The sequence below is a fragment of the Leguminivora glycinivorella genome, chromosome 10 (assembly GCF_023078275.1).
Source record: "Leguminivora glycinivorella isolate SPB_JAAS2020 chromosome 10, LegGlyc_1.1, whole genome shotgun sequence".
Lineage (NCBI taxonomy): Eukaryota > Metazoa > Arthropoda > Insecta > Lepidoptera > Tortricidae > Leguminivora > Leguminivora glycinivorella.
In genome coordinates, this window is record NC_062980.1 from 9359952 (window position 1) to 9385859 (window position 25908).

The window sequence follows — 25908 nt, forward strand, 5'->3', positions numbered from 1 at the left end:
TGGCGAATCTTCTAGCCAACATGTTTGCCCTTACTGCGGTGGCTCGCCTCTGCCTTTCTATGTCCTCCTGGTCTTTTAAACTGGACAACAAGATGTGGCCAAGATATTTGACTTCGTGTACTCTCCGCAATTGAAGTCCATCAAGCAAAAGAGGTGGTACATGTGTGGGCATATGTGCTGCCTCCATGAGCATAAATTCAGACTTGTCCGGATTTTATCTCATGTTATGCTGGCTGGCGTATCTCTCGCATTCTGCAAGTAACTTACGCATAGCTCCCACAGATGGTGCTAGTAGGACCATATCGTCTGCATATGCGATGTGATTTATCATTTGCCCATTGATGGAGCAGCCAACCTCGGTACTGGTCAAAGCCTGCGACAGCCCATCCATGTACACGCTGAAGAGAGCCGGAGAAATACTGCCTCCTTGTCTCACGCCACAGTTTAGCCCGCTGGCTGTGGACAGAGTTGAATTCCATCTTACTATGTTCTTCTGCTGGGAATACCACTTCTCCAGTACCTTAATAATTGGCGTAGGCGCTTTCCGTTCCCGTAGTTTATTCCACAGCAATTGGTGGTCAAATACAACTCAAGTGGACTTTCTATCACTACAGGAGTCGTGCCATCAAGATGCAGAACCAGGACCCTCAAAAAGAAAATGTAACTAATTCTGTTTTATTTTTCTAATTTACTAAACTTCAAAATTTTACTGTATTTTATTTCTTCATTAGTAATAGTCAAATCGATGCAAAGTTAGCTTAGACAATTTTTTCAGATAAACGGATATCAAAGAAAGTAAGATCGAATAGATAGCACTTTCAACCTAAAACTTTTAGCGTAAACTATTTTACCTTAACCAATCTACCAGACTCTTGGCTTCTCTATTTATAGATTTTTTTTTGTTTACCAAAGTAACTATTCGTCTTACTGACCTTTATTTGCACTAAAACTAAAGCAAAATAAATTTTATACAATGTTATATTGCAATATATATCATATCATGAAGTATTTTGCAGATATTTGTCTAAAAATATTGGCAAAACGCTACATTTTATAAATGCGTCAAAAATTAACCTTTTTTGACGCTTCATATCTCGAAAACTATTTGACGGACATTGATAAAAAAGATGTCAAACTGTTTGAAATTTAATGCGCTTTCAACATTACAAAGCAATTTTTGACCAAAAACGCATAGTTTTTTAATAAAAAAATAAAAACCAAAAAAAGTCCGATTTTTTTACTTTTTTTTTTAATTACGAAGTTAGCACACTTTTTTTTTTTGCTTGCAAAATATAGTCTTACATTCCCCCAAGGACTCCAAATAACATACCAAAAATACAGCTTTACATCACACTTTGTTTTTTTAGCCGATTTTCATGTAAGATTTGACCGGTGTAATTGTAAAGAACAAAAAGGTAGTAGTAGTAGTAGTAAAACACTTTATTGTACCAGAAAATAATACAACACACAGGAAAAAGAGCTTATTATAAGTACAAATAGATCAGTCAATGAATGCTCAAAAGGGGGGTCTAGGTGGAATGGCCGAAAGCAGAAAGTTTCACTACGGGATGTTGTTAGGGGTAGTCAGGAGACATACATACTAAAAGTCCTCGGACTTTGGACGTGAGCTCGAAGAGGGGGGGATGAAAAAAGGTCCCATTTTTTGGTTTTTTGCTCATATTTCAAAAACTATGCGTCATACGAAATTTTGGTTTACCACACCTTGAAAGCTTATAAAATTCTCTATAACTTTGATCTAGAAATTTTTTTTGCTATTCTCAACCATTATCTAGGTATGAGCACCTAAAAACTGTTAATTTTTTAAAAATCGTTTCCCCCCCACTTTTTGCTTCATACATTGCTCCATATCTTGCAAAATATTTATCTTAGACAAAAGTTTTCTTAAAAAATCTTGTAGATCATTCAAATACCTTTCATAATATGTGTACATATGCTTCTGGGTCATGTACCGTTGAATAATTATACGACTTTAAAACGAAATGAAACAACAAATGTATGTGATAAACGTGTAAAATATGTATTTCATGAACATGATTGTATTACGATGCTGTATAAATGCATTCACACAACAGGTAACAATACAATTAGCTGTATATAAAGGCCTTCTCACACCCACATCTACCACTACTACAATCTGTGGTGCACCGGCAAAATATTGACTTCAGTATTTCTTCCGGAGCAGCTGGTACTTTGGTTTGCACAGGAATCAGTAAGTTGCTTTCGTTCCGTGCCATCCCCATTCATCATCCTCCTTGCGTTATCCCGGCATTTGCCACGGCTCATGGGAGCCTGGGGTCCACTTTGACAACTAATCCCAAGATTTGGCGTAGGCACTAGTTTTACGAAAGCGACTGCCTTCTTACTTTCCAACCCGAAGGGTAACTAGGACTTATTGGAATTAGTCCGGTTTCCTCACGATGTTTTCCTTCACCGAAAAGCGACTGGCAAATATCAAATGACATTTCGCACATAAGTTCAGAAAAAAGTCATTGGTATATTAGCGAGGGAGGTAAAAAAGTGTGGAATACTAATACAACTAACTAACTTAGTTTCAGAGGTAAAAACTGCAAATAACAGCTTAAGTTACAATTATGTCCTAACTCTTAAAAGTTTTCTACTACTATTCTACTTTAAATCAAATTTTAACGTAAAAATAAAACCGCCTTCAAAAAAAGGTTTTTAAACACGTAGAAATTGACGAATACTGGACCAAGTGCGCTAAAATACTCGTATACTGGATCAAGTACTCTTATAAACAAATCAAATATTTTTGTAGTCGACCAGAGCTGTTCGTCGCCTTGCTATATTGCCTGTTTGGCCCCAAACCATACTCAGGTGGCTTTAGACTCCAAAAATAATTGATTTGTTTATAATTTGGATGTTTAAATTGCAAAAAAAAGAAAAAAATTCAAAAATTATTTTTTGCTTTTTATTTCTGTGTTTTGTAACCGCTTTTTTTAAGGCGGTTTTATTTTTTGTTAAAAAGTTTATTTATTTGTTGATTTTTAGTGGTTCCTATTGATATTATATGTATCAATCCTATATGTACAGTAGTGAAAGAATTATCCTTTAACTCCTAACCATTGAGAGTTGACCTTCCATCATCAGCTCAGCCACATAAAATTATTACCATCAGGCGTAAATACTGGTGTACCTTTGAAAAATACATTAAAAACATTACATGTGCCTATAACATTTGAAGAGTTCGCGTTTCTCCAAGATCCCATCATCAGACCCCAACTTGGTGCCAATTTTCACCATCTCGAAATACCCGTTCGATCAAAAAAATTTCAAAATCGGTCCACGATTCTCGGAGATATCGAGTAACATACATACAAAAATCCTCCTTTTTAAAGTCGGTTAAAAAATTTTTATACGAATACTGGACCAAGTGCGCTAAAATACTCGTACTTAGAAATCAAGTACTCTTAAATCATAAACTGTTATAAATTTGAAATTCTCATGAATGCAGAAATAACCTCATTGATTTCGTTAAAACAAATCCGAATTTTTATGTTATTACGTGAACAAATATGTTAGTTATGTTACTTTGTACCTTTGAACGGCTCTCCTCTGTAAAATCATGAGTTTACACTTGCCTCAGTATCCTTAGGAGGTATGGATATAACTTACACGTGTTTTAATTTACTCGCTGCCTCTTTGGGCGGGATGATACTAATCGGTCTTCTTTGTTTGTTTGAAATGCTGTCGGTCTCACACCTTACTACTGTCAACACTGCAATTCTCTATTATAACCTTGTGTGTTACTGTGTTTGTTGTCCCAAATAAATCAAACAAATTGAAACTGTTTCTTCCATGTCATCTGGATCAGATGTGACAACTGTATCTTAGACAATATCCTCCCCGCCGTTATCATCAGTGTCTTCCTCTATCCTGGGGGTGTCGTTGACTTTCGATCCGGAGGTTGCGGGTTCGAACCCGGCTCGTACCAATGACTTTTTCTGAACTTATGTGCGAAATGTCATTTGATATTTGCCAGTCGCTTTTCGGTGAAGGAAAACATCGTGAGGAAACCGGACTAATTCCAATGAGTTCTAGTTACCCTTCGGGTTGGAAAGTCAGATGGCAGTCACTTTCGTAAAACTAGTGCCTACGCCAAATCTTGGGATTAGTTGTCAAAGTGGACCCCAGGCTCCCATGAGCCGTGGCAAATGCCGGGATAACGCAAGGAGGATGGTGAATGGGGATGGGCACGGAACGAAAGCAACTTACTGATTCCTGTGTAAACCAAAGTACCAGCTGCTCCGGAAGAAATACTGAAGTTAATATTTTGCCGGTGCACCACAGATTGTAGTAGTGGTAGATGTGGGTGTGAGAAGGCCTTTATGTACAGCTAATTGTATTGTTACCTGTTGTGTGAATGCATTTATACAGCATCGTAATACAATCATGTTCATGAAATACATATTTTACACGTTTATCACATACATTTGTTGTTTTATTTCGTTTTAAAGTCGTATAATTATTCAACGGTACATGACCCAGAAGCATATGTACACATATTATGAAAGGTATTTGAATGATCTACAAGATTTTGTAAGAAAACTTTTGTCTAAGATAAATATTTTTCAAGATATGGAGCAATGTATGAAGCAAAAAGTGGGGGGAAAACGATTTTTAAAAAATTAACAGTTTTTAGGAGCTCATACTAGATAATGTTGAGAATAATAGTTGAAAAGAAAAAAGTTTCTAGATCAAAGTTATAGAGAATTTTATAAGCTTTCAAAGTGTAGTAAACCAAAATTTCGTATGACGCAAGTTTTTGAAATATGAGCAAAAAACCAAAAAATGGGACCTTTTTTAAACCCCCCCTCTTCGAGCTCACGTCCAAAGTCCGAGGACTTTTAGTATGTATGTCTCCTGACTACCCCTAACAACATCCCGTAGTGAAACTTTCTGCTTTCGGCCATTCCATCTAGAATCGTTCGTTGACCAAGCTAAAAGGTGTCATAAGGTACACATTATCAGGTATTCAGCGAGCAATCTGACCGTAGCCCGTAACAAAAGAAAACACTGGCATTCAGTCAGTAACAGCCACAATTCAACTTTGGTCCAACCAGTTGAAAGCCGTAAATTTTCAGTAGCTAACCTGTCCAAATCAAATATCTAAAATGAGGAAATACAAGATGAGGACAAAACTTACTTTTTCAAATGCCACCACCAGCCTTCCTTATTCAAATTCAGGAAGGACAGGTTTTCAGACACGAAGATCAGCGCCCAGAAGACTAGTAGCACAAACCCATGGCCTCTTGGTGGTACGGACGGCAGGAGAAACCGCCTTTCTAAGACAGCCAAGTAGGCTGATAGTGGGAACATTACTACTGTTATCACTAATGCTAGGATCTGGAAAAGAAAGAATTTCATTTGTGAATTTTATGGTGCTCTTACACGAGCAACACAATTCCAAGCAATTTACATACCATTACCGCGTTTGCTCCATAGTTATTTGGTGCGTATGCAATAAACGCGGCAATGGTATGTAGTTAGTAATGCACTAATAGGACGGTATAATACGAGTAGGTATACGCGCATAGATAGGTACAGGTACATACCGCGCGGCGTACGTTTGTTAAAAGAGTTACTACTGGCATATATTAAATATAAGAACATCATACCATCCGATACATTATACTTGTAGATTTATGGCTCGAAAGTGACACTTAACGCCAATCTACAAATAATCGATGGCAACAAGGTATTTTTTTGTGGCGCCATCTATGTGTGGTGTAGTGTAAGCGCGTTCTTAGGCGGTCGCATTTTAATGTATGGGATGGTATGATCTTCTTATATCTAATCTATGCTACTGGTCCTATATTGTGCTAATAGTAACGAGGCAGGTTGGTAGGAGCCGAACTGCTTATGGAGCATCTTCAACTTAACCTTAACCAAACAATTTTCAACTCCTTTCAAGGTTATTCATACTACAGGTTAAAATCGCCAGTTCCTTTTTCGTACAACTTGGCTGGACACACTACTGCGTGTCTTGATAATGTATATTCAGAAAATTATCGATTCTTTATCGTATTTCCTCTGACCTCATTAAAAGAGTGATCGGTACCTACATTCAATTATATAGTACGGGCATTTAAGTAAATAGGTAGGTACTTTATTAACGGGAAAGGACGAGAAACGGCTGAATAATGTGCCTATTGGTACATATTTTAAATACATTTTCTACGACCACGCACTTAGTTTTCAATAGTTTTTTTTTTAATAACTTTCGTGAAATTCACACTGTTTCCTGTATTTTGACGCAAAGGTTTGCACTGTCAGCTCAGCTGCTCAAAGCCTTCCCGTGCACGCGCGCAGTATCGTCATAGCTGGGCACCGTTAATCAAATAGTTAACTTCGATAATCGTTAATCCGTTACTTAAAAAGTTAACTTCGTTAATCGTTAAAGCGATACATTTCGGTACATTTAACGGAAGTTACAGTTAATCGATAATCCGTTAACACGTCATAAAAGTAGGACTTCACTGTAGGTATTATGTATTTCTATTTACTAAGTATCCACCAAAAACCATTAAAACCTGTGACGCAAATCAGTAAAAAACCGAAATGTAATAATTACGGTCTCATCGGGCTTTTACCGCCGTTGGTTGGCTAAATCCTAGGTTTTACTTCGGATTGGTAATTATTGGGTCATTCATGCGGTTGCGATCGTGGTGCGTCGGTTCTTCAGATTGAGATTTGAAATGACAACTCGATGCTGTGGGTCACGATAATCTAAGTCCCGCGCCGGACTCTAACTCGATGCGTCGGTTGCGCGATTTGTCTGTCATGCCTGATGATTGCACTCTATTCCCAGGTTAGTGATCGATCTAGCACGCCTAATAAAATTTAGAAGATCTCGATGGGTGATCCAAAGTCGCCAATTGGTCTTTAGACTGTTTATAACCGACGGATCTGCTTTTACCGATAAATCCTAGGTTTTGCCGTACTACGGGCTTTTACAGTAGCAATAAGAACGTGGTTTTCGCGGCGCAGGGAGCCGCTTGGGGTGCTGGATTAACGATTAACGGACTCGATGAAATTTAACGGAAGTTAACGGATCCGTTAACATTTTTTAAAGTTAACTTAAAAGTTAATCCGTTAATCGAAATGTTAACTTCGTTAATTAACGATTAACGGATTAACGAGTTAATGCCCAGCTATGAGTATCGTTATAACAATGTGTTGCCATGGTTACAGAGCCAAACAATGCGTTTTCAGTTTTTTCGATACTGCGCGCATGCCTTTTATGTAGGGTTTTAAAGATCCATGCACGACCCTGTAAACGACGAATAACAGTTCGAGAGTAGAAAAAATACAATAAGATTTCAAATACAGTCATCACGACTATTATGAATTTTATCTCATTTTTAGGGTTCCGTAGTCAACTAGGAACCCTTATAGTTTCGCCATGTCTGTCTGTCCGTCCGTCCGTCCGTCCGTCCGTCCGTCCGTCCGTCCGTCCGTCCGTCCGTCCGTCCGCGGATAATCTCAGTAACCGTTAGCACTAGAAAGCTGAAATTTGGTACCAATATGTATATCAATCACGCCGACAAAGTGCAAAAATAAAAAATGGAAAAAAATGTTTTATTAGGGTACCCCCCCTACATGTAAAGTGGGGGCTGATATTTTTTTTCATACCAACCCCAACGTGTGATTTATTTTTGGATAGGTATTTAAAAATGAATAAGGGTTTACTAAGATCGTTTTTTGATAATATTAATATTTTCGGAAATAATCGCTCCTAAAGGAAAAAAAAAGTGCGTCCCCCCCCTCTAACTTTTGAACCATATGTTTAAAAAATATGAAAAAAATCACAAATGTAGAACTTTATAAAGACTTTCTAGGAAAATTATTTTGAACTTGATAGGTTCAGTAGTTTTTGAGAAAAATACGGAAAACTACGGAACCCTACACTGAGCGTGGCCCGACACGCTCTTGGCCGGTTTATTGTATTGTATTCATCATTATATTCATTATAGCAGTGAGAGTTTTGAATGATTCACGGTTATTTTCATTAGACTTTTACTGACCGGGATATAGATCGATTTTTGTTTTTTGTCGAGCTCCCGATATTTCGACGCAGTTGCATGCATCATGATCACGGAAAACCTTTTGCGTCATCATGATGTATGCAACAGACAAAAATCAAAAAGGTAATCACGGTCTATATACCGGTCCATATAAGTCTAATTCTTTATATCAATTACCAATTTTACGTCACCTAACTGCTAGAATCAAACTTATTTAATGTAGCAAGCAGTCTAAAATGGAACTGTGTAGGCAATTGTTCTTTTAGGTATGCATCTACTATAAAGAACTATTCACTGTATGGTATAGCACTATGGTAATGTAGAATGGGTAAAAATTAAAATTTTGAAAAAAACCCCGACATAGTGGACCGATTTTCATGAAACATGGCTAAGAACACTCCCGACTAACTCAGTTTTCAAACAAAAAAAAAACTAAATCTAAATCGGTTCATCCGTTCGGGAGCTACGATGCCACAGACAGAGACACGTCAAACTTATAACACCCCATTTTGCGTCGGGGGTTAAAAATGGATTCGTACGGCTGACTTCACAAACATCTTCATAAGTCAACATGCCAAATTCTAACGCCGTGTCTTGCGTGGGCGACGGTCGTATAAGGCTTGATTTCGTATGCGTCGCATCGCCGTCGCGCGACCATCGCGCGACCGTCGCCCACGCAAGCCACGGCGTAAGACAATGACAGCAAGGACGTGTATTGTATACATGTATTTGGAATGTTGGTTTGTAAAAATGTGCACTCGACTGTACTACATTGCCAGCCTAATCTAACAAAGTGCCTCATATTTTTGCTCGGTTATGTAATTTAATTATGCGTATATCCAAAGACATATGTAATCCGTATCCTTAGACCGTATCCGTATAGACGGATAAAGTCTAAGAAAAAAACGTATCTCAAAGCCATAGAGAAAAAGGTACGGTGACCTAGATGGCGTTACACCTTTGGGGAACGCTCGGCTAGATGGCGCTAATATTAACCCTTTACCGCATGGATTTTTTAATCTCTACGAATTAAACATATGTGATAAAATAACATAAACGTAATAAAATAAAAATTATGAAAAAAATCTAAATTCAACCTAATTAGAAATATTAGTAAAAAACCACCAGTTCCAGATTAGGAACTATATGCATCAATGGCTATGCCGTGTCCCCGGTCTTATTTGGAACAGTATGCGGTAATATGTATGGGAACGAAGATGACAAAAAAAAATAGTTTCAAAAAACGTTTTTTACTTTTAATAATTTCGCGTGAAAAAGAAAACCAAAGCACTTGAAGACAATATAAAAATAAACTTTTTACATGAAAAACAATGTCGTCAATAAATCATTTTACGTGAAAAATCTGGAAACAATTGCGGTCTTTGTTTAGGCAAAAATAACATCTGCATTTGTGGCAATATATATGCGATTTCAGGCTACAATGTTTGTAATACGATACCTAAACTGTAAATTTTAAATTTTAACTATAAAACTCCCGTGAGACTCATACATATTTGTATGCGTCGCGCTCTCGACATGTAAAGGCGGGGTGTCGCTACTCTTGAGAAAGGTTCTCGAAATTGAGCCGAAACATGTCGAACGCTATATCGACTTAATACGTGAGTAACCCGCTTAAAATATTAATATGTAAATTTTAAATTGTTGATTTTTTTTTGGAAATAGACTATTTTTTATTTTATTTTAAAACACTTTAAGTAAAATAATATATGTACGAAACACTGACTGCATGAAGTTCCATATTTGTCAAACTCACAAAAAAATCACTAATGCATACAGTTCCACATTAGTCTAATCTATTTTACCTATAACGCATAGTGTTCCATTTTAGGAACATACTTTACCGACATCATACATAGTAATTTAAATATAAATACTTACGCGTTTTACCATAAAATCATGCGGCATCCATTGTTTTAATAATTACTACTTAAAATATATTTATTACACTGAATACAATCACGAAAATCGTATATCAAAGTTGTAGATCGCACTTGCAACTAAAAATTGCCGAACGTCGGTAGAAATGAAAACGTTTCATGGACCACTGACTAGATAGAAGTCATAACAAGTACAGAAAATGTTCCGTAGTATGCGTACTTTCTACCCGGTAGAAGTTGAGCAAAACAAATGACATTTCAATTGATTTACGAGGAAAATAACATTACGTTCCAAATTTGGAACCATATGCGGTAAAGGGTTAATATTCGACATTTTAACACATAAGCATTTAAGCGCAAATTGAGAAACCTTTTGTTAGATAACCCTCCGTACTCTGTGGATGAGTACATGGAATTGAATTTGTGATAGCATGCATTTGATTACACTGACTTCGGATTTTATTTCATTTGTTAATTTTATTATGCTTTGTGTATTTCTCTTTGTAAATGACGATCCTTATTGGGAGAAACTATTCATTTTATTATTTTCAATTTATAATGTAATTTTTGACTACCATGATGAGAAGATAAACATAACTTTGGCATGTAACAAATTTATAGTTAAATTTTTATCATGAAATAAAAAAATCTAAATCATATCAAGCTAACGATATGGGCCAAATTGTCAAAACTGGGGTTCAAAAGTTTTAAGCCTCTGTCGAGAGATGGCAGTCTGTGGACGTGATTAGTTGATTACACATTTTACTTTGACAGTAACTATCTATACTCGATCCTCTTTGGTATATCTTACCATATATCCATATATCTGTCCTCCTTTAAACACAAACGCTTGTAATAGAAACCTTGCTACAGCTAACACCGGAACGAACAGCGTAAAAAGAATCTGTACACAAAATAGTCTTGAGGATCGCACATCCACCACCTCCGTCGCATATCTGAAAAGAAATTTTTAGTTATTTAAGAAACTGACTACCAAGTAGTAGTAGTTTAACGATAATGTATAACGCTACCTTAAGGTTGTCTGGTGGAGATCGCTTACAGCGATAAGTCCGCCTGTAGGGCAAGCACATGATTGTCGCGAGAGTATGTCGCCGCCATATAGACTACCTGTCATTATGTCATTAAAATTTAAAAGTACAATAGGCTAGTTTCCTACTAGTCAAATCAGCTTCTTTTTAACTGTCAAAACGATTTGCTAATATGGAATTACTATGAAATAAGAAGTGACGTCACGTTCAATTCATTTACTTATATCTTTCTCTTTGACTTATTAAATAGAAATTATGTTTAAACATAACTACTGTTCATATTTTTCGTCTAATTATGTGGTGCTTAATTTCGTGCACTGCATAAAATATTTTATTTTAAGTGTAGGAAACAAGCCTATTAGACAAAGACGTGTCATCTCTGTCGCGGCGACATACTCTCGCGACAATTATGTGCTAGCCCTAATTATGCTACCTTTTATTTACATTGCAAATTTGTTTTAGGTATGTGTGTCTCGCTCGTGTTATTAAGACCCGAAGAAGCGAAAAATATCAAAAATGAACCATGGGCGTAACGAGAGGTTCTAAAAGAGTAACATTGAGCGTTGCGAGGGTTTCAAGAGCATAATTTGCCCGCAATCCGCAATCTACGAAAGATCATGCTTTAAAGTTAAAACAATTAGTCATAATTCATATCTATACTATAATAGTTTCTCGTAGTATTGTTTAGCAATAAATAACGCCAATTTTATTAGACTGGTGGGGGCGTACGAATAATAGGTAGGATATCAAATATAGTACCTATCAGCAGCGCGCTGGTCCATACAAGCCGATTCCCACCGGCTTGCCTAAAATTGATTGAAGTACCTCATGTCAAGGTAGATTTCTTTTTGCTTAGTGTGCGTTTCTTTTTGCCTAGCAGAAGTTTTCACCAGCCGCCACTGGTACCTATGTGCTCTAACCACCCCTTTATCGCTATAGTATTGATAGGAATTGTGAAACACGTAATGTATGCGTCATCGTCACGGGCAAAAGCAAACAGATATAATATGAATAAGAGCCCAGACCTTTGAAACTTTGGGATATTGCAGAGTTTGTATCGATATCGACGTATAATGTCTGCATATTACCTACTTCGGCCTGTCGAACATTTTTTTGCTATAACGCTTTTAAACACAAACTTTCCTTAAATTCTCAAGGCTGATTTTTATATATGTGTTAGAAAATACTGTTAAGAATTGATAATCATCATTTCCTAACCATTTGCGCCGGCCGTAGCTTGAGAAATTAGGGTAAGTAAGAGAGACTTTCAAGCGTCTGGTAAACGTTACGACCGGCGGAAATGGTTAGGAATTGATGATTATCAAATCCTAACAGTATTTTCTATTACAGAAATTCAACGTCGATACGAACTCTACATTATCCCAAAGTTTCATTCTTGAGAATATGAGGAAGCTCTAGCGGCTCTGGGCTCTTATAGTCCAATAGGTAATATGTGTGTTGAAACATCAATCGACAGCTTTTGTTTGATACGAACTGTTCCTTATTGCAGCAAAATAAGGTCCATTACGTACTTATGTAATGTTATTATGTAGGTATAGTGTGTTAATTTTGACCGAATTTCGGTTTCCCATCGTACATCGTCAATTTTCATCATCAGGTAAATGTTAGATAAATTTACATAATATTGCGCAACAAACATTCAATGTAAAATATGTCAACCTGTAATAGTACTTAGGTACCATGCCATGCCAAAGTGACAATCGTTGTCGAAACGTGGCGATCGAAACGCAATCTTTCAATTAGCTTGTTTTAACTTTATCAAGTATATAACCGAAGCTAACAATAATAAAGTACCTATTATGTCAATATTTCTAGACCTAAGCAAGGCGTTTGACAGTGTAAATCATTCCATACTCCTAAGAAAACTTGAAACCTACGGCATTAGAGGTCCTGCGCATGCGTGGCTCAAAACTTACTTAGAAGGTAGAAAACAGCGTACCGAGATCTCAAAAATAGTCAAAGTTGGTAACAAATTTGTAAAGCAGAATTTTGTTTCCGATTATCGTGAAAACCTGTGGGGAGTGCCTCAGGGAAGTAATTTAGGTCCGTTGCTCTTTATTACATATATCAACGATCTCCCTCGAGCAATCACTCCCGAGTGCATCTTATTTGCAGACGATACAACTGTGATGGTAAAAGGCGACGACATTGCGTCATATGAAGAAAACATAAATAAGTTTTTAGCTGAAATATGCGAATGGACTAATAGTAATAATCTAAATATTAACTTAAATAAGACACATTTTATACAATTTGAATCATACAATGCCCGAACACGAGACTTGAATATTAATTTTAAGAATATAGAAATAGATAGTTGTGATGACATAAAATTTTTAGGTCTACATATAGACAAAAATCTAAACTGGAAAATTCATGTAGATTATGTGTGTAAAAAGTTGGACAGTTTTGTGTTTGCCATAAAAAAGCTTAGAATGACTGTTTCAGCTGAAGCTGCTATCACGGCATATCATGGATATGTAGCTTCAGTACTGAACTATGGGCTCTTACTTTGGGGCAATTCCGTTGACGCAATTAGAGCTTTTATAAGACAAAAAAAGTGCATTCGTGCCATTGCCAATATTTCGATTCCTGATAGCTGCATTCCAGTCTTTAAAAAATTAAATATTTTACCACTACCGTGCATGTACATAAAAAAAGCATGTCTGTTTGTCAAAAAACATCCCGAGCTCTTTAGATATAGATCTGATGTATTTGCAGGTAACCAAAGAGCTCAATACATTGGCCTTTTGTATCAGCCCCTTGTCATACTGCGATCTATCGCAAGAATGCGTATAATATGTGCATTGTCTTATATAACAACCTTCCTGATGATATGAGGCAAATGGATTATAATAGATTTTCGATAGTGCTGACCAAATGGCTAAACGACAATTGTTTTTATAGTATTAAGGAATTTATGGACTTTAAACTGTTACTTTAATTATAATGACTGACATGTACTAATTTTATAATTATCTTGACTACATTTATTTTATTTTAATTTGCATTGTAATTTTATTGTGATTTTTGCATTGACTGTAATTGTATTAAGGTATATTATGAAAATGCTATCGTGTTGATAATGTTTTCATGTTTTTATAATTTTTGCATGTCGTTCACCGACTGAATACTGTCACCTAATGTACCTCAACATCATGTACGATATGTTAATTTTAAGTATTCTAGCAAATAAACTATTCTGATTCTGATTCTGATTCTGATCTAGCTCTGTCGTACCACTACAGAAGACCGATAGGGAGAGCTAGGTAGGACTACGAAACGCTCACGAAAGTTACGAAGCGTCAGCGATTGTGATGTTGGCTAGGCACAGTCAGCTACAGAGAAAAGTAGACGCCCTTGCATGCAAATTTGTATGCAAGGGGGTCTACTTTCCTCTGCAGCTGCCTGTACCTTGTCCTACTTTTTATGTCACATCTCATGATTATCAAATAATTACGATAAAAAAATATATAAGAAACATTGATTGACTTATTATTAATTTACGCGAAAATTATTGATTCACTGAGATAAGAAATAAGCATGTGCAATCAGTACATGAGCCTTAAAAATCTTATGAAGCCGAAAGCGATACCCCCTATTTTGTGGACGGTGGTATGATATGACTTGGCTAGTTATGTTACGTCTAGGGTATGCTCAGCATTGCACCGGCCCCACTAACCCCGTCGAGGGAGGGATCAAGCGTTTCTGATCTCTTCCTCCCTTGTGCGGGTGGCCTGAAATAATTCGAGGCTGCCGGAGGGCACCATGGTGGACAGAGGAGACCCGATGATCCCATGACGCTCTCGCGAACGGCACAGAGGGCGAAACGCCGAAGTGGGGTTTAGTGGGTAAACCTCTTTCCCTCCCTCTCGATAAGAGAGGGGGCCGAAGGAGGGAGTCCCACACACCCCCCCATCAAGGCCTTCCCGCGGCTTGGGGGACGGTGCGTAATGCATTCCCCACTCCGACAAAAAAAAAAGGGTATGCTCAAAGGGCGTAAGAGACAAGATAGCTCAAGACTCAAAACTTAATGGAAAAGATTCAAGTCTCTTACGTCCTTTGAGCCATTGGTAATCGGTGTGTTTAGAAGTTATCTGTTTAGGGTTATTGATTGCCAGGAATTTGCGATTAAAAAAGATATGTCTTTCTACGTGACTTGGTTAAAGTAAATATCTTATCATAATATAAATATCAACAATATATAAAATGCTGTATGACATAACATACATACCCATTCCATAGGAGATAATCAATGTATGTACAGTCAACAACACAGCTGTGAATACAGAAAAACTGCCAAAAATATGTATACAAATCTTAATGTACATGTATACTTGTATAGTATGAATTTTCTGAGATGACTTTTTGGCTTTTGCCGTCATCTGTTAAACAAAAGCCTTTGTTTCTATTATTCACGGCGGCTAGCTCCCGTTTCCACAGTCTCAGTGCTAAAGTCTCAGTGTAGTTAAAAAGCAACTATCATGATAACAATAAGGTTCAAATCCATAAAAAGCCCTTTCGGAGATAACACGTTTTGTCATCTTCAAAAAAAGTTACCTGCGTACTGTAAACTATTTCATAAATTTGAACCTTATTGTTATCATGATAGTTGGTTTTTAACTACACTGAGACTTTAGCACGTGCTGTGGAAAGCTAGCCGCTGTGAATAATAGAAACAAAGGCTTTTGTTTAACAGATTACGGCAAAAGCCAAATTCATCTCAGAAAATTCATACTATAAGGGACCGGCCACATCAGAGCGTCGCGTGTCTCGGGGCGCGCAACGGACGTCTGCGCCACGCCGCTTCAGTGTAATTCAAAAAACGTCTCCTCAGTACATTTTGTATAGGAAGGACGTAAGACGCGCCCCAGGTGGCGTGGCGCGGACGTCCGTTGCGCGCCCCGAGACACGCAACGCTTAAGTGGGAACGCTGGCTAATAAAGTTCTGTATACATATATTTGGCACTTTATCTGTATTCACAGCTGTGTTGTTGACTGTACATGTACAACATTCAGTCGTGTATTGAGCAGTGGCGGAGCGTCGATACAACTCGATTCCCAACGGGTTCCCTAAAATTCTCTAGTATCTGTATAAGTCCATTCAAAACAGATGCCAAAACCCCTCCGGCTTTACCAACGAAAATTTTCACGCCCCGCCACTGGTATTGAGCTATGAATGTATAAATAATTTGCAATTATCAGACATATTATAATTGTTGATAAGATAAGTTCTATTTCAAACAATGATCTCCAGTTTATTATAATGGACTATTAATGTTAGTGGATGCTTTGTTAAGCGGATCAATAATAATTGTTATTTAATTATGTCAATTTAGACACCTAAATAGAGTTCCGAAGTTACATACATTAGAAAACCTTGTGATTAACACCCATAACTGAGATTGAAACTGGGATAAATGCTATGATGTGCACAGATTAGACTTTTGGGTGCGGGAATAATGAAATCAATCCCACACCCAAAACACTGACATACTGAGTACCTACTCAGTAAAAGTTGAAAACATTTGCCTAAATATACAACAGAAAGGTTTACCACAAAAAAGCTCTTTTTATATGACCTCTAGACAACCTCAGGGTAGCAAAATGTAAGAAAAAATCGAAGAGTAGATAGTTCACATAATAAATACAATAAATTATATTTAGGCACAGAACTGATTCTAAAAGCTAATTTTTTTATACAGTTTGTAATTGTGGTTTTGCTTAAGAGAACCTCCTTTAACTTTACATGAAATAAATGATATCCTATCCAATTCAAACAGCGTTTCAGTTGGAACTTTAGAGAAATAACTTCTTATTGTACATGAAACATAAAGATTATCTTGTGATGGAAAATCATTTAATCAACAATTCCAACTTCAATGATTTACCATTTATCATTGCCTTCAAGACACTCTGAAGGAGAATGAAATACATCAAAATTTCAAACATTTAATAACTTACCTATTGTACATTATGACTTGTACTAAGCCAAAAACTAGTAGAAATCCACCATGATTGCTGCAGAAACCGTTTCCATAAAACACTGGGAAATTCCATGGTCCACCCATATTTCCCCCAATGTAACATTTGGAGGGCAGTATTCCATCATGTTTCTGAAATAAAAAAATATACATATTTAGTCAAGTCTTATTACAAGTTTTAAATTAAAAGTTATATTTCTTTTCAAGGATATTACAATCATATTTTGGTCAATAACAGCTTTCGCTCTTGCACGTGTTTAGTAACATAAAACTAAAGAAAAACGTGGATTCCTAAAAGATATCTTGCTAGTTAAAATTTCAGTAATTTTCCTGCTATTATTATGTTAGATTACCTAACTTAAAAATAATAGCAAATCGATTTTAACTTTGAGAAGACCAATATAGTTGAACTGTAAGTATGTAATACTTGATTACACTGAATGTGAAATAGTTTTCGCTTAAATATTAAGTTGAATAAATACATAAATAAAACTACAAGCTACGTGCCGGACATCCAAAAACCAATGTTATTAAGGAAGGTCCCAGTGTAATACTTACAATAATATTTGAGAAGCCGGGTCAATAGCGCGAATCTTTTCCTAAAGTGCGCGTGTAAAAAAATACTTAATCACGATTTCATTACGCATTCAATACGAATGAAACTAAAAATCGAATTGAAATTAGTGACAATGACAATCTGTTTGACAATGACAATCGATATGACACTGCCAATGTCAGCTGTTTTTTTTAAAATAAGATTATGCCATATTTGAGCCCTTGTTAGAAACGCTGTAAACTATCGATTGTTATTTAAGGAAGGTAGACACTATACAACTCAACAAGACATTTGCTCAAGGAATTAGATAAAATTACATTTTAAACGATAATCGTCAGAAAATAATATTTTCTTTTCTTATTATGCCACCACTTCTACATTTGTATTGTTGACCAGCAATGACCACGACACAATATTATTGATAGTGTAAGAAAGGCTTAAAATCTGACCGAATGAGAACTGATTATTGAACGAATGAATGAAATTATTGCAATGGCGATTCTCGACCGAATGATTACGATGGTAATGATGGTATCGTGCGTGTCAGTTGTGAGATGACGGGCGGGTGATGGCGAATTTATTAATTGTCGCGATCGCGATTGTGGTTTTCTGTCAGGAATAGGCTTGGAAACCGCGAATGTGTAACACATATTATACAGAACATTTCGTATATACACGGCAGTGTTGTCTACTTTGTCGATTTGTGGAATAAATAACGAAAATGTAAATGATCAGCATGTGTCACCATTCATCAACAAATGTTTTAATGAAAGACTGTTCAGTGGTCATGTGTGGAAAGTTATGACTGTCGTTGAATACGCGAGTAATTCGGGCGGTGTTTGTGTTGTGAAGTGTTGTTTAGTTTTTCTCTAGTGAAGGCGATAAATCTACTCTCAAAATGGCGGACCTCGAAGCAGTGCTGGCCGACGTCAGCTACTTGATGGCTATGGAAAAGTCTAAATGCACTCCTGCAGCACGAGCTAGTAAAAAAATAGTTTTACCAGATCCAAGGTAAAAGTTCGTTTCTGGATCCTTGAGTTCCTTGACTAGGTGAAGTGGAAAGGTGTATGTTTACATGCTGTAGCTGTACGTCTATCATCTGGATCATTGTTTACAAAAAATACGTTTGGATGTTAACACTATTTTGAACCAAGACACATGGTTGAATCTATAGGATGAAAATCCTGCTATAAGATTCTAATAAGCTTTATACTAAATTTATTTATCTTATTAGAAAACTATACAAGTAGAAAATGTGTGTAGGTAAAGATAAATAAGAATATTATCCAGTCAAAAAATATTTTGACTGGATAATATTTTGACAAAAAATGTTTTATTATTAGTCAGGTTTCATACAATACAACTGCATACCAGTTAGTCAAGGCAGTTCTTTTCTGTCTAGTGATGGGATGAATCATATCAAATTAGCAAGAATCGAGTAGTGAAATGATTTGATCTAAGATAGAATACTTTTGTAAAAAGGAAATCAGTTTTTTTATATAAAACATTTTCAAAATGAATAAAATCAATTAAACCACTAAACTTAGTGATGTAAAGTTCTGGGTTGAAACTGTGATTTACTTCTGTATTAAATTAGTTGTGGTTAGCTACTATGTATGCAATGTTTCACAAACTAAAAGGTCATTATGCAAACATCATTAGTACCCTTTTGCTATGGAAATGCACATATACCGGGTGTCTCTTTAAACCAATGCCAAAATGAAAAGGGGTGATATCACATCTCATTAGCTATCACATCAAACAAATTTGATCTTAATGAATATGTCATGGTTTTTGAGATATATACCATTAGTCTAACTGTAAAAGGCAGAAGACTAAACACGGTCTGTGTGACTATAGGTTAGCAATTCACATTTGAACCGCAGTTCCGGATCTGGTAACCCCTGGTTTCTCATTGTCAGTTCTTCTTCATGGTTGAAGTTATCTTCTATAGATAGTCTAAAACTAATGTTGACTGAAAAGTTAATACATGTCATTGTTTTATTGCCAAGAACTTACTTTTGACCAATGTATGATTTGTGAGTGTGCACTGGAAAATGTCTCACTTTGTTGGTTGCTATAAAGCCTCTTTGTCAGTTTATTCATATAAAGATACAAGTAAATCTTGCCTTAATGGTAACCAACAAAGTGGGACATTTTACTGAAACACATTCACATTGTGGCTCAAGGGTTCAGGAAATTGGCAAAACTTAACTTTTACCTATTCAGCCAACCACAATCCTACTTTCATGAACCCATTCCACAGTCAACTAGAACCCTTAAAGCTTGTATCCATACCTGTCTGTTCTAGAGAGATGGCGCTGTACTTTTAACTCTTAAAATGAGGACACTTGTGACAGTGTGGCCCAACATGCTCTTGGCCAGGTTTATTTATAACTAGCTTTTGCCCGCGGCTTCGCTCGCGTTAGAAAGAGACAAAATGTAGCCTATGTCACTTTCCATCCCTTCAACTATCTCCAATTAAAAAATCACGTCAATTTGTCGCTCCGTTTTGCCGTGAAAGACGGACAAACAAACAGACACACACACCTTCCCATTTATAATATTAGTATGGATTGAAAAGATTGCGAAAATGCTGTACCCCACCATACCAAGTTTTAGCCCATCAACAACAATCTTGTCCAAACTTGAAGAGAGGGCCAAATTTGTGCCAAAACTGCCAAAATACACATCATTTTAGATGTATTGGGGCTGCATAAAATCCTTTCACAGGGTATACTTTGCCCACCTCTGCTATAAGTAGTACAATTAATGTTTCAGTCCTTGTCATGTTTGGTTAGTACACAAAGATGATACAAACACACTTATCTCTCTTTGATTGCACTTCTGTTATGATGTTTACTTTCAAATAGCCTATTTTTACAAGCCATTATTTTGTTCCAATTGTCTTGCTTTTGTTTATTTACTAATTACAGTAGAACCCGCTTAAAACGATTCTGAGGGGACCCAGCCAAAAAAGCGTATTATACGGGAAATCGTATTAAACGTGAAAAAAATGTGATTTTTTTATCGTAAACTTTTAATATGGTTATTTTTTCTTGGAGCGATAATGCTTTTCTTCTTATTTTTTACATCACTGAACCAAAGATGGGACAAAGAATTAGTTCATATTCCTAAATTTCTACCTACTGCTACTACTGTAACTAAAGAATACCCAAATACCAATTGCTATTTCATCAAAATACAAACCTATATTTTATATACAATTGAATTTATTTAAAAATTAATTTATTTAATTTTAATTTAAAATTAGAAAACCCACTACTTGCAACATCAGACAACATAAGTTATACTTACCTACAATCTTTTTTAATTTTACTGAACCTGAATACCATTTGGCAGTCACAAAAAACATTCAAGTAGTTAATATACTTACTCAGGTTAAATCAGATATAGCTCATTTCGTGTGTTTCATCATATACCCCATAATAGACGTGTATGAACATGTATGAGTACCGGTACGCCAGATTGCATAGTAGTATGACAGATACACCATCATCCTACTTGCGTATAACTTGCGTTATCCGGGCACTTCCTTCTTGGGAACAGTCCGGTTTCCTCACGATACTTTTCTTCACCAAAAAGTGACTGGAAATATTAAATGGCAGCTGGGGTTTGATCCACGACCCACGGATTAAAAACAGCATGCTCTTACCGCTAAGCCACCAGCTTTTGTAGTATGACAGATGCTGAAGCTATTCTAATTTATAAGTAGTGGTTCTGTGAGCTGCAGACCTTCGCGACACGCTTATAAAACGCAAAGGTTAAAAACACTTAGTTTTTTACGTCATTATTTATTACAGTAATGTCACAATCGTCCTAAGCTCCAGACACGTTATTGACTCTTTAAGTTTCCAAAAACTGGATCAGCAAAAAAGAAAACAATATAATCTGGTCGCAGAGTTTAACGAGTATCGGTTGAGAATTGCGACCTGAAGAGGAGAACATCCGGACATACAAAAAGCAAATCGAGTTTAATCGTAGAACTACGCTGCGCTCTTGTCAATAAAGTAATGATCTCCTGAGTGGCGATGGCGTATCTTTTTCTTTGCGGTGGCGGTGTGCACACTGCACAGGTCTCGTGAGCAAGCAGCTAAGAATACGGGCGAGCCTTGCTCGTGTTCATACTGCATATTTTGCCACCATCGGTGTTCCCTTAGTTGTCTTATATTACGACATTTACGACACCCACGGGAAGAGATGGGGTGGTGCTATTCTTTTCTGATGCCGGCAGCACACGGCACGCGATGGCGTATCTAACTACGTAATGTAATCTCCGTCAATTCTCCGGTCATGCGGTTCAAACTGCCGCACGGTTTCGCACGCGCTCTTATTAGAACAACAGATTTACGATCGCATGTCGTACCCATTCATTCGGACACGCTAACATGGCGACAGTTAGCTGTGTGTGATTCAGTGTCCAAATCCATGTAGGTTTAAAGCTCATGATTTGAATTTTATACGTCCCATGTGGTGACGGGCTAAGAATTTCACCACCCTTTCCTCCTTATCGTGGGTGTCGTAGAAGTTGATGTGGTGCTGGAGACGGATGCTCAGGATCCCATAGACTGGTTTTAGAACAAACGAGTCAATACCGCTGAAACTGAATATCACCAAGCGGCTCTCTACTATTTGGCTCTTGGGCATATCATTAGAACGCATGAGTACACTCTCCAAAGGAACATTTATGCTCGGCAAAGTCGAAGGCCGACGCTCCAGGGGTGGAATACCGATAAGGTGGGCTGACTCCGTGGAAAAAGCTTGTGGTTCCATGCAGATGGCAGTCCATATGGCCCTAGACCGCGTCAAATGGAAAAAAATCACTGTTGATCACGATCCTCAGCCATGAGGGAACGACTGAGAAGTTGACTCTGGGATTTTGGTTCAATTGTAATGTGAGTGATGGGCTAGCAACTTGCCATTGCTATATCAAAATTTCGGTTTCTTTCAAACCATTAATTGCTAAAGAGAACTGTTGGTTATTTAATGCTTAACTACTTTTTGCACAGTCCCAGTCTAAAATATACCTCTGTAGATACCTCATTAGCCGCAATTTGAAATTTGAGCTAATACACACTGATACTCAAAAAACGAGTTTAATCAACGCATGAATCATGGAAGTGAACGTCCAAAAAGCAAAAACCCATTTACCTTATAAAATATCTAATCGAAGAAGTCATTAAACACTTACCAACAATTAACATTAACACTCAGTCGTGGCGGAGATACCGCTTATTTAGATCGTTAAACCAAATAGGGTGATGACTGAGTCGTGTCGTGTCCACATTTAGCTAGAATAAACTGACATCAATTTTCTTAAATATTGATTATTGATGCAGTCGCCATCAGATATAATATATAGCAGCGGTCAAGGTGCTCAAAAATATCTGAACACGCCAATATTTTTGCGCGCCCTGGCTGCAGGCTGATGGCCACTGTATGTAAGTATATTTTTTCAACCGACTTCTTTACCGAAAAAGAAGGAGGTTATGTATTCGGGTTCGCATTTGTCCATTTTTTAGGGTTCCGTAGTCAACTAGGAACCCTTATAGTTTCGCCATGTCTGTCTGTCCGTCCGTCCGTCCGTCCGTCCGTCCGTCCGTCCGTCCGTCCGTCCGTCCGTCCGTCCGTCCGTCCGTCCGTCCGTCCGTCCGCGGATAATCTCAGTAACCGTTAGCACTAGAAAGTTGAAATTTGGTACCAATATGTATATGAATCACGCCGACAAAGTGCAAAAATAAAAAATGGAAAAAAATGTTTTATTAGGGTACCCCCCTACATGTAAAGTGGGAGCTGAAATTATATTTATGTATGTTCACTAAAAGATTAACTCCGAAAAAATATCAAAAGATTTCAAAATTATTTTTGTTTATGGTTCCGTAGTTTTTGAATATTATAAATTTCTTTTTTTTTTTGTAATTAAGATTACCTAATACGTTACTTATGGTTCCGAATATTAAATTTCATTAATTTCTGTTAAATAAGAAATAAACCCCGTTTTGTTTTTTCAGTTATCGGCCAGAAAACGAATGTAGATACTGGAAAGTAGTTACACTTTACTAAAAATACAATTTTATTTACCAAAAAACCAAAAGCCAAAACAATTCAAAATCAGCAAATACATGCAAGCACTTAAAAACTAGATCTAACCTAATTACACACACACAAAAACATACACAGATACATAATTAAACCTAACCTAGCAAGCCCCCCCGTGAGCCTCCCGATGCAAAGGTACCCATAACGCTTGCCGCATTACCGCGTTGAACCGCGATGGATAACCTTTGCATCAGGAAGGTCCCAGAGCGAGGATCCAGACCCCTCTCCCTCAAGCGTCTTCCCACCTCCCCGAAAAACACTTTGGCCTCCGCACACCAGCAACCGGTAGTTTCCACTGCAAGCGGGATAAACAAATAGTTCGCAAGGATCGCGTACTTCTCCCGCTTGCGAGCCGCAGCTAACTCAGCCGCCGCCCGTGCCACTCTCGCGGTACGGCCAATATGCGAAGTGGCGAAAGTGCTGACACACGTTGCATCCCAAACTAAACACCTCCCCCTCTCCCAAGGAACCAACGTCAACCCATCCGGTCTCTTCCCGTCAGAGCGACAGAGACCAGGAGGCTCCAGCACGCAAGGGACATTCGCAGACACCAACGCCCTCCGCACGATATCGTTAAGCGCGTGGTGCCGCGGGAACCTCCCCGCACACCGACAACAACTCAACGCGTGATGACCGTTGCTCTCCACCATAGTGCCGCAGATGCATATGTGAGGTTCACACACCGCACAGCCGAGGCGAAGAGCCACCGCAATCCGCGTCGAGTCGCTATCCAGTAGTGTGCCCAAGTGTGGTGATGGAAGTGCGTGTAGCCACGCTCCAGACTCAGGCTCCGACACTGCAAGCTTTACTAAAATATATTATTCACTTTCACGTACTTTTAATAATCAAACCGGCATCACACATTTTGACGTGTGATGCCAGTTTGCACACCCTAAATGCTAAGCTCATTCGCATTGAGGATAAAAACATTTGTTTCATTGAACGCACTCCATCCATACATTGATTTACATTGAATGAGCGTTAGTGCGTTTTCACATCCGATCCGATATCGGATGTCGGAAGGATTTCAAATGCAACAATAAAAAATGGCGGCTTCAATGTCTGGGATATCGGGCCTACATCCGATATCGGATCGGATAATGTGAAAACGCACTTTAGGTTACAATGAGGTTTTTAAACGCAGTTGAGTCACACCACTCAAATAAAACCTAATTAAAGACTGACTGAATGAAATTGATTACAATACAATACAATACAAATATTCAGGTCATTTTCTGTTTCACAGTCGTTTTTCCTCCATATTAACATTAATTGTAATTATTTTACCGGAAAAAAGTTGAGGAAAGTAGCAAACAGGCCTATTGTGGAACTATGGAATGTTAAATAACTAATAAATAAAATAAATAAATATTGACCGGGACATCTTACACAGATCAACTTAGCCCGCCACGCCGTAAGCTTGTACTATAGGTGCTAAAAACGACGATCATACATTTTAAATAGATAAATACGTACTTATACGCGTCCCATCCATGGCTCGGAACAAATATCTGTGCTCATCACACAAATAAATGCCCTTACCGGGATTCGAACCTTGGACCGCGGCTCAGCAGGCAGGGTCACTACCGACTGAGCCAGACCGGTCGTCAAGTCAAATAACTATATAAATATCTAAGGTAGATTGAATGTTAAATTTATTTGTGTACATTATTAGTCATTATTCGTTTTTGCTTTCAACCCCTTATTTGCCAAGAGTGAGACACGCGACGCTTTAGTAGTTTCATGTGAACTGCCTACCCCTTTATGGGATTGAATGTTAAATTTATTTGTGTACATTATTAGTCATTACGTTGGAATATAGTGCAAATATGTAAACGTATCGTTTACGTCAACTGTACGTCGTAGATATATTACTTTGAATGTAAAATAGGTCATCAGACTTGATAGGTCAATGGGATGGGTTATTTGTTTTCCTGTTTCCGATAGTTTAGGACACGGGAGGATGCCATTGAGCATAAGCTTAGATTACCATAGTTTCTACAGTCCAAAGAATTAATTTACAACACATTTTGTAACTTGGTACAGTGACTATCAATATGAAATTCACTAGATACCTTTATGTGACGTTAGCTGGGTAAAGGAACCTTACGGCCCAGCCACGACATTGGTCTAAGCGCGACAGCGGTGAGCGGCAGCCGTACGTGCGAATGAAAAGTCCCATCGCTGTGTCTCGCTCCAATGTATGGCCGCCGC

The 25908-nt window shown here is 37.5% G+C and overlaps 2 protein-coding genes across 2 annotated transcripts in view; one reads left to right on the forward strand and one right to left on the reverse strand.

Annotated features, from left to right (window-relative positions):
- The window catches only part of LOC125230052 (ATP-binding cassette sub-family B member 6), a 39392-nt gene extending 22246 nt beyond the window's left edge, over positions 1 to 17146 (reverse strand). Inside the window, 4 exon segments of the mRNA XM_048135037.1 lie at positions 5186 to 5385; positions 10776 to 10920; positions 16999 to 17050; positions 17053 to 17146. Coding sequence (XP_047990994.1) covers positions 5186 to 5385; positions 10776 to 10920; positions 16999 to 17050; positions 17053 to 17146 — 491 coding nt within the window.
- A 961-nt stretch (positions 17147 to 18107) lies between these two features.
- LOC125230099 (G protein-coupled receptor kinase 1) overlaps positions 18108 to 25908 on the forward strand; it is an 86415-nt gene continuing 78614 nt past the window's right edge. Inside the window, exon 1 of the mRNA XM_048135117.1 lies at positions 18108 to 18585. Coding sequence (XP_047991074.1) covers positions 18473 to 18585 — 113 coding nt within the window. The 5' untranslated portion in view covers positions 18108 to 18472. The remainder of the gene's footprint in view (positions 18586 to 25908) is intronic.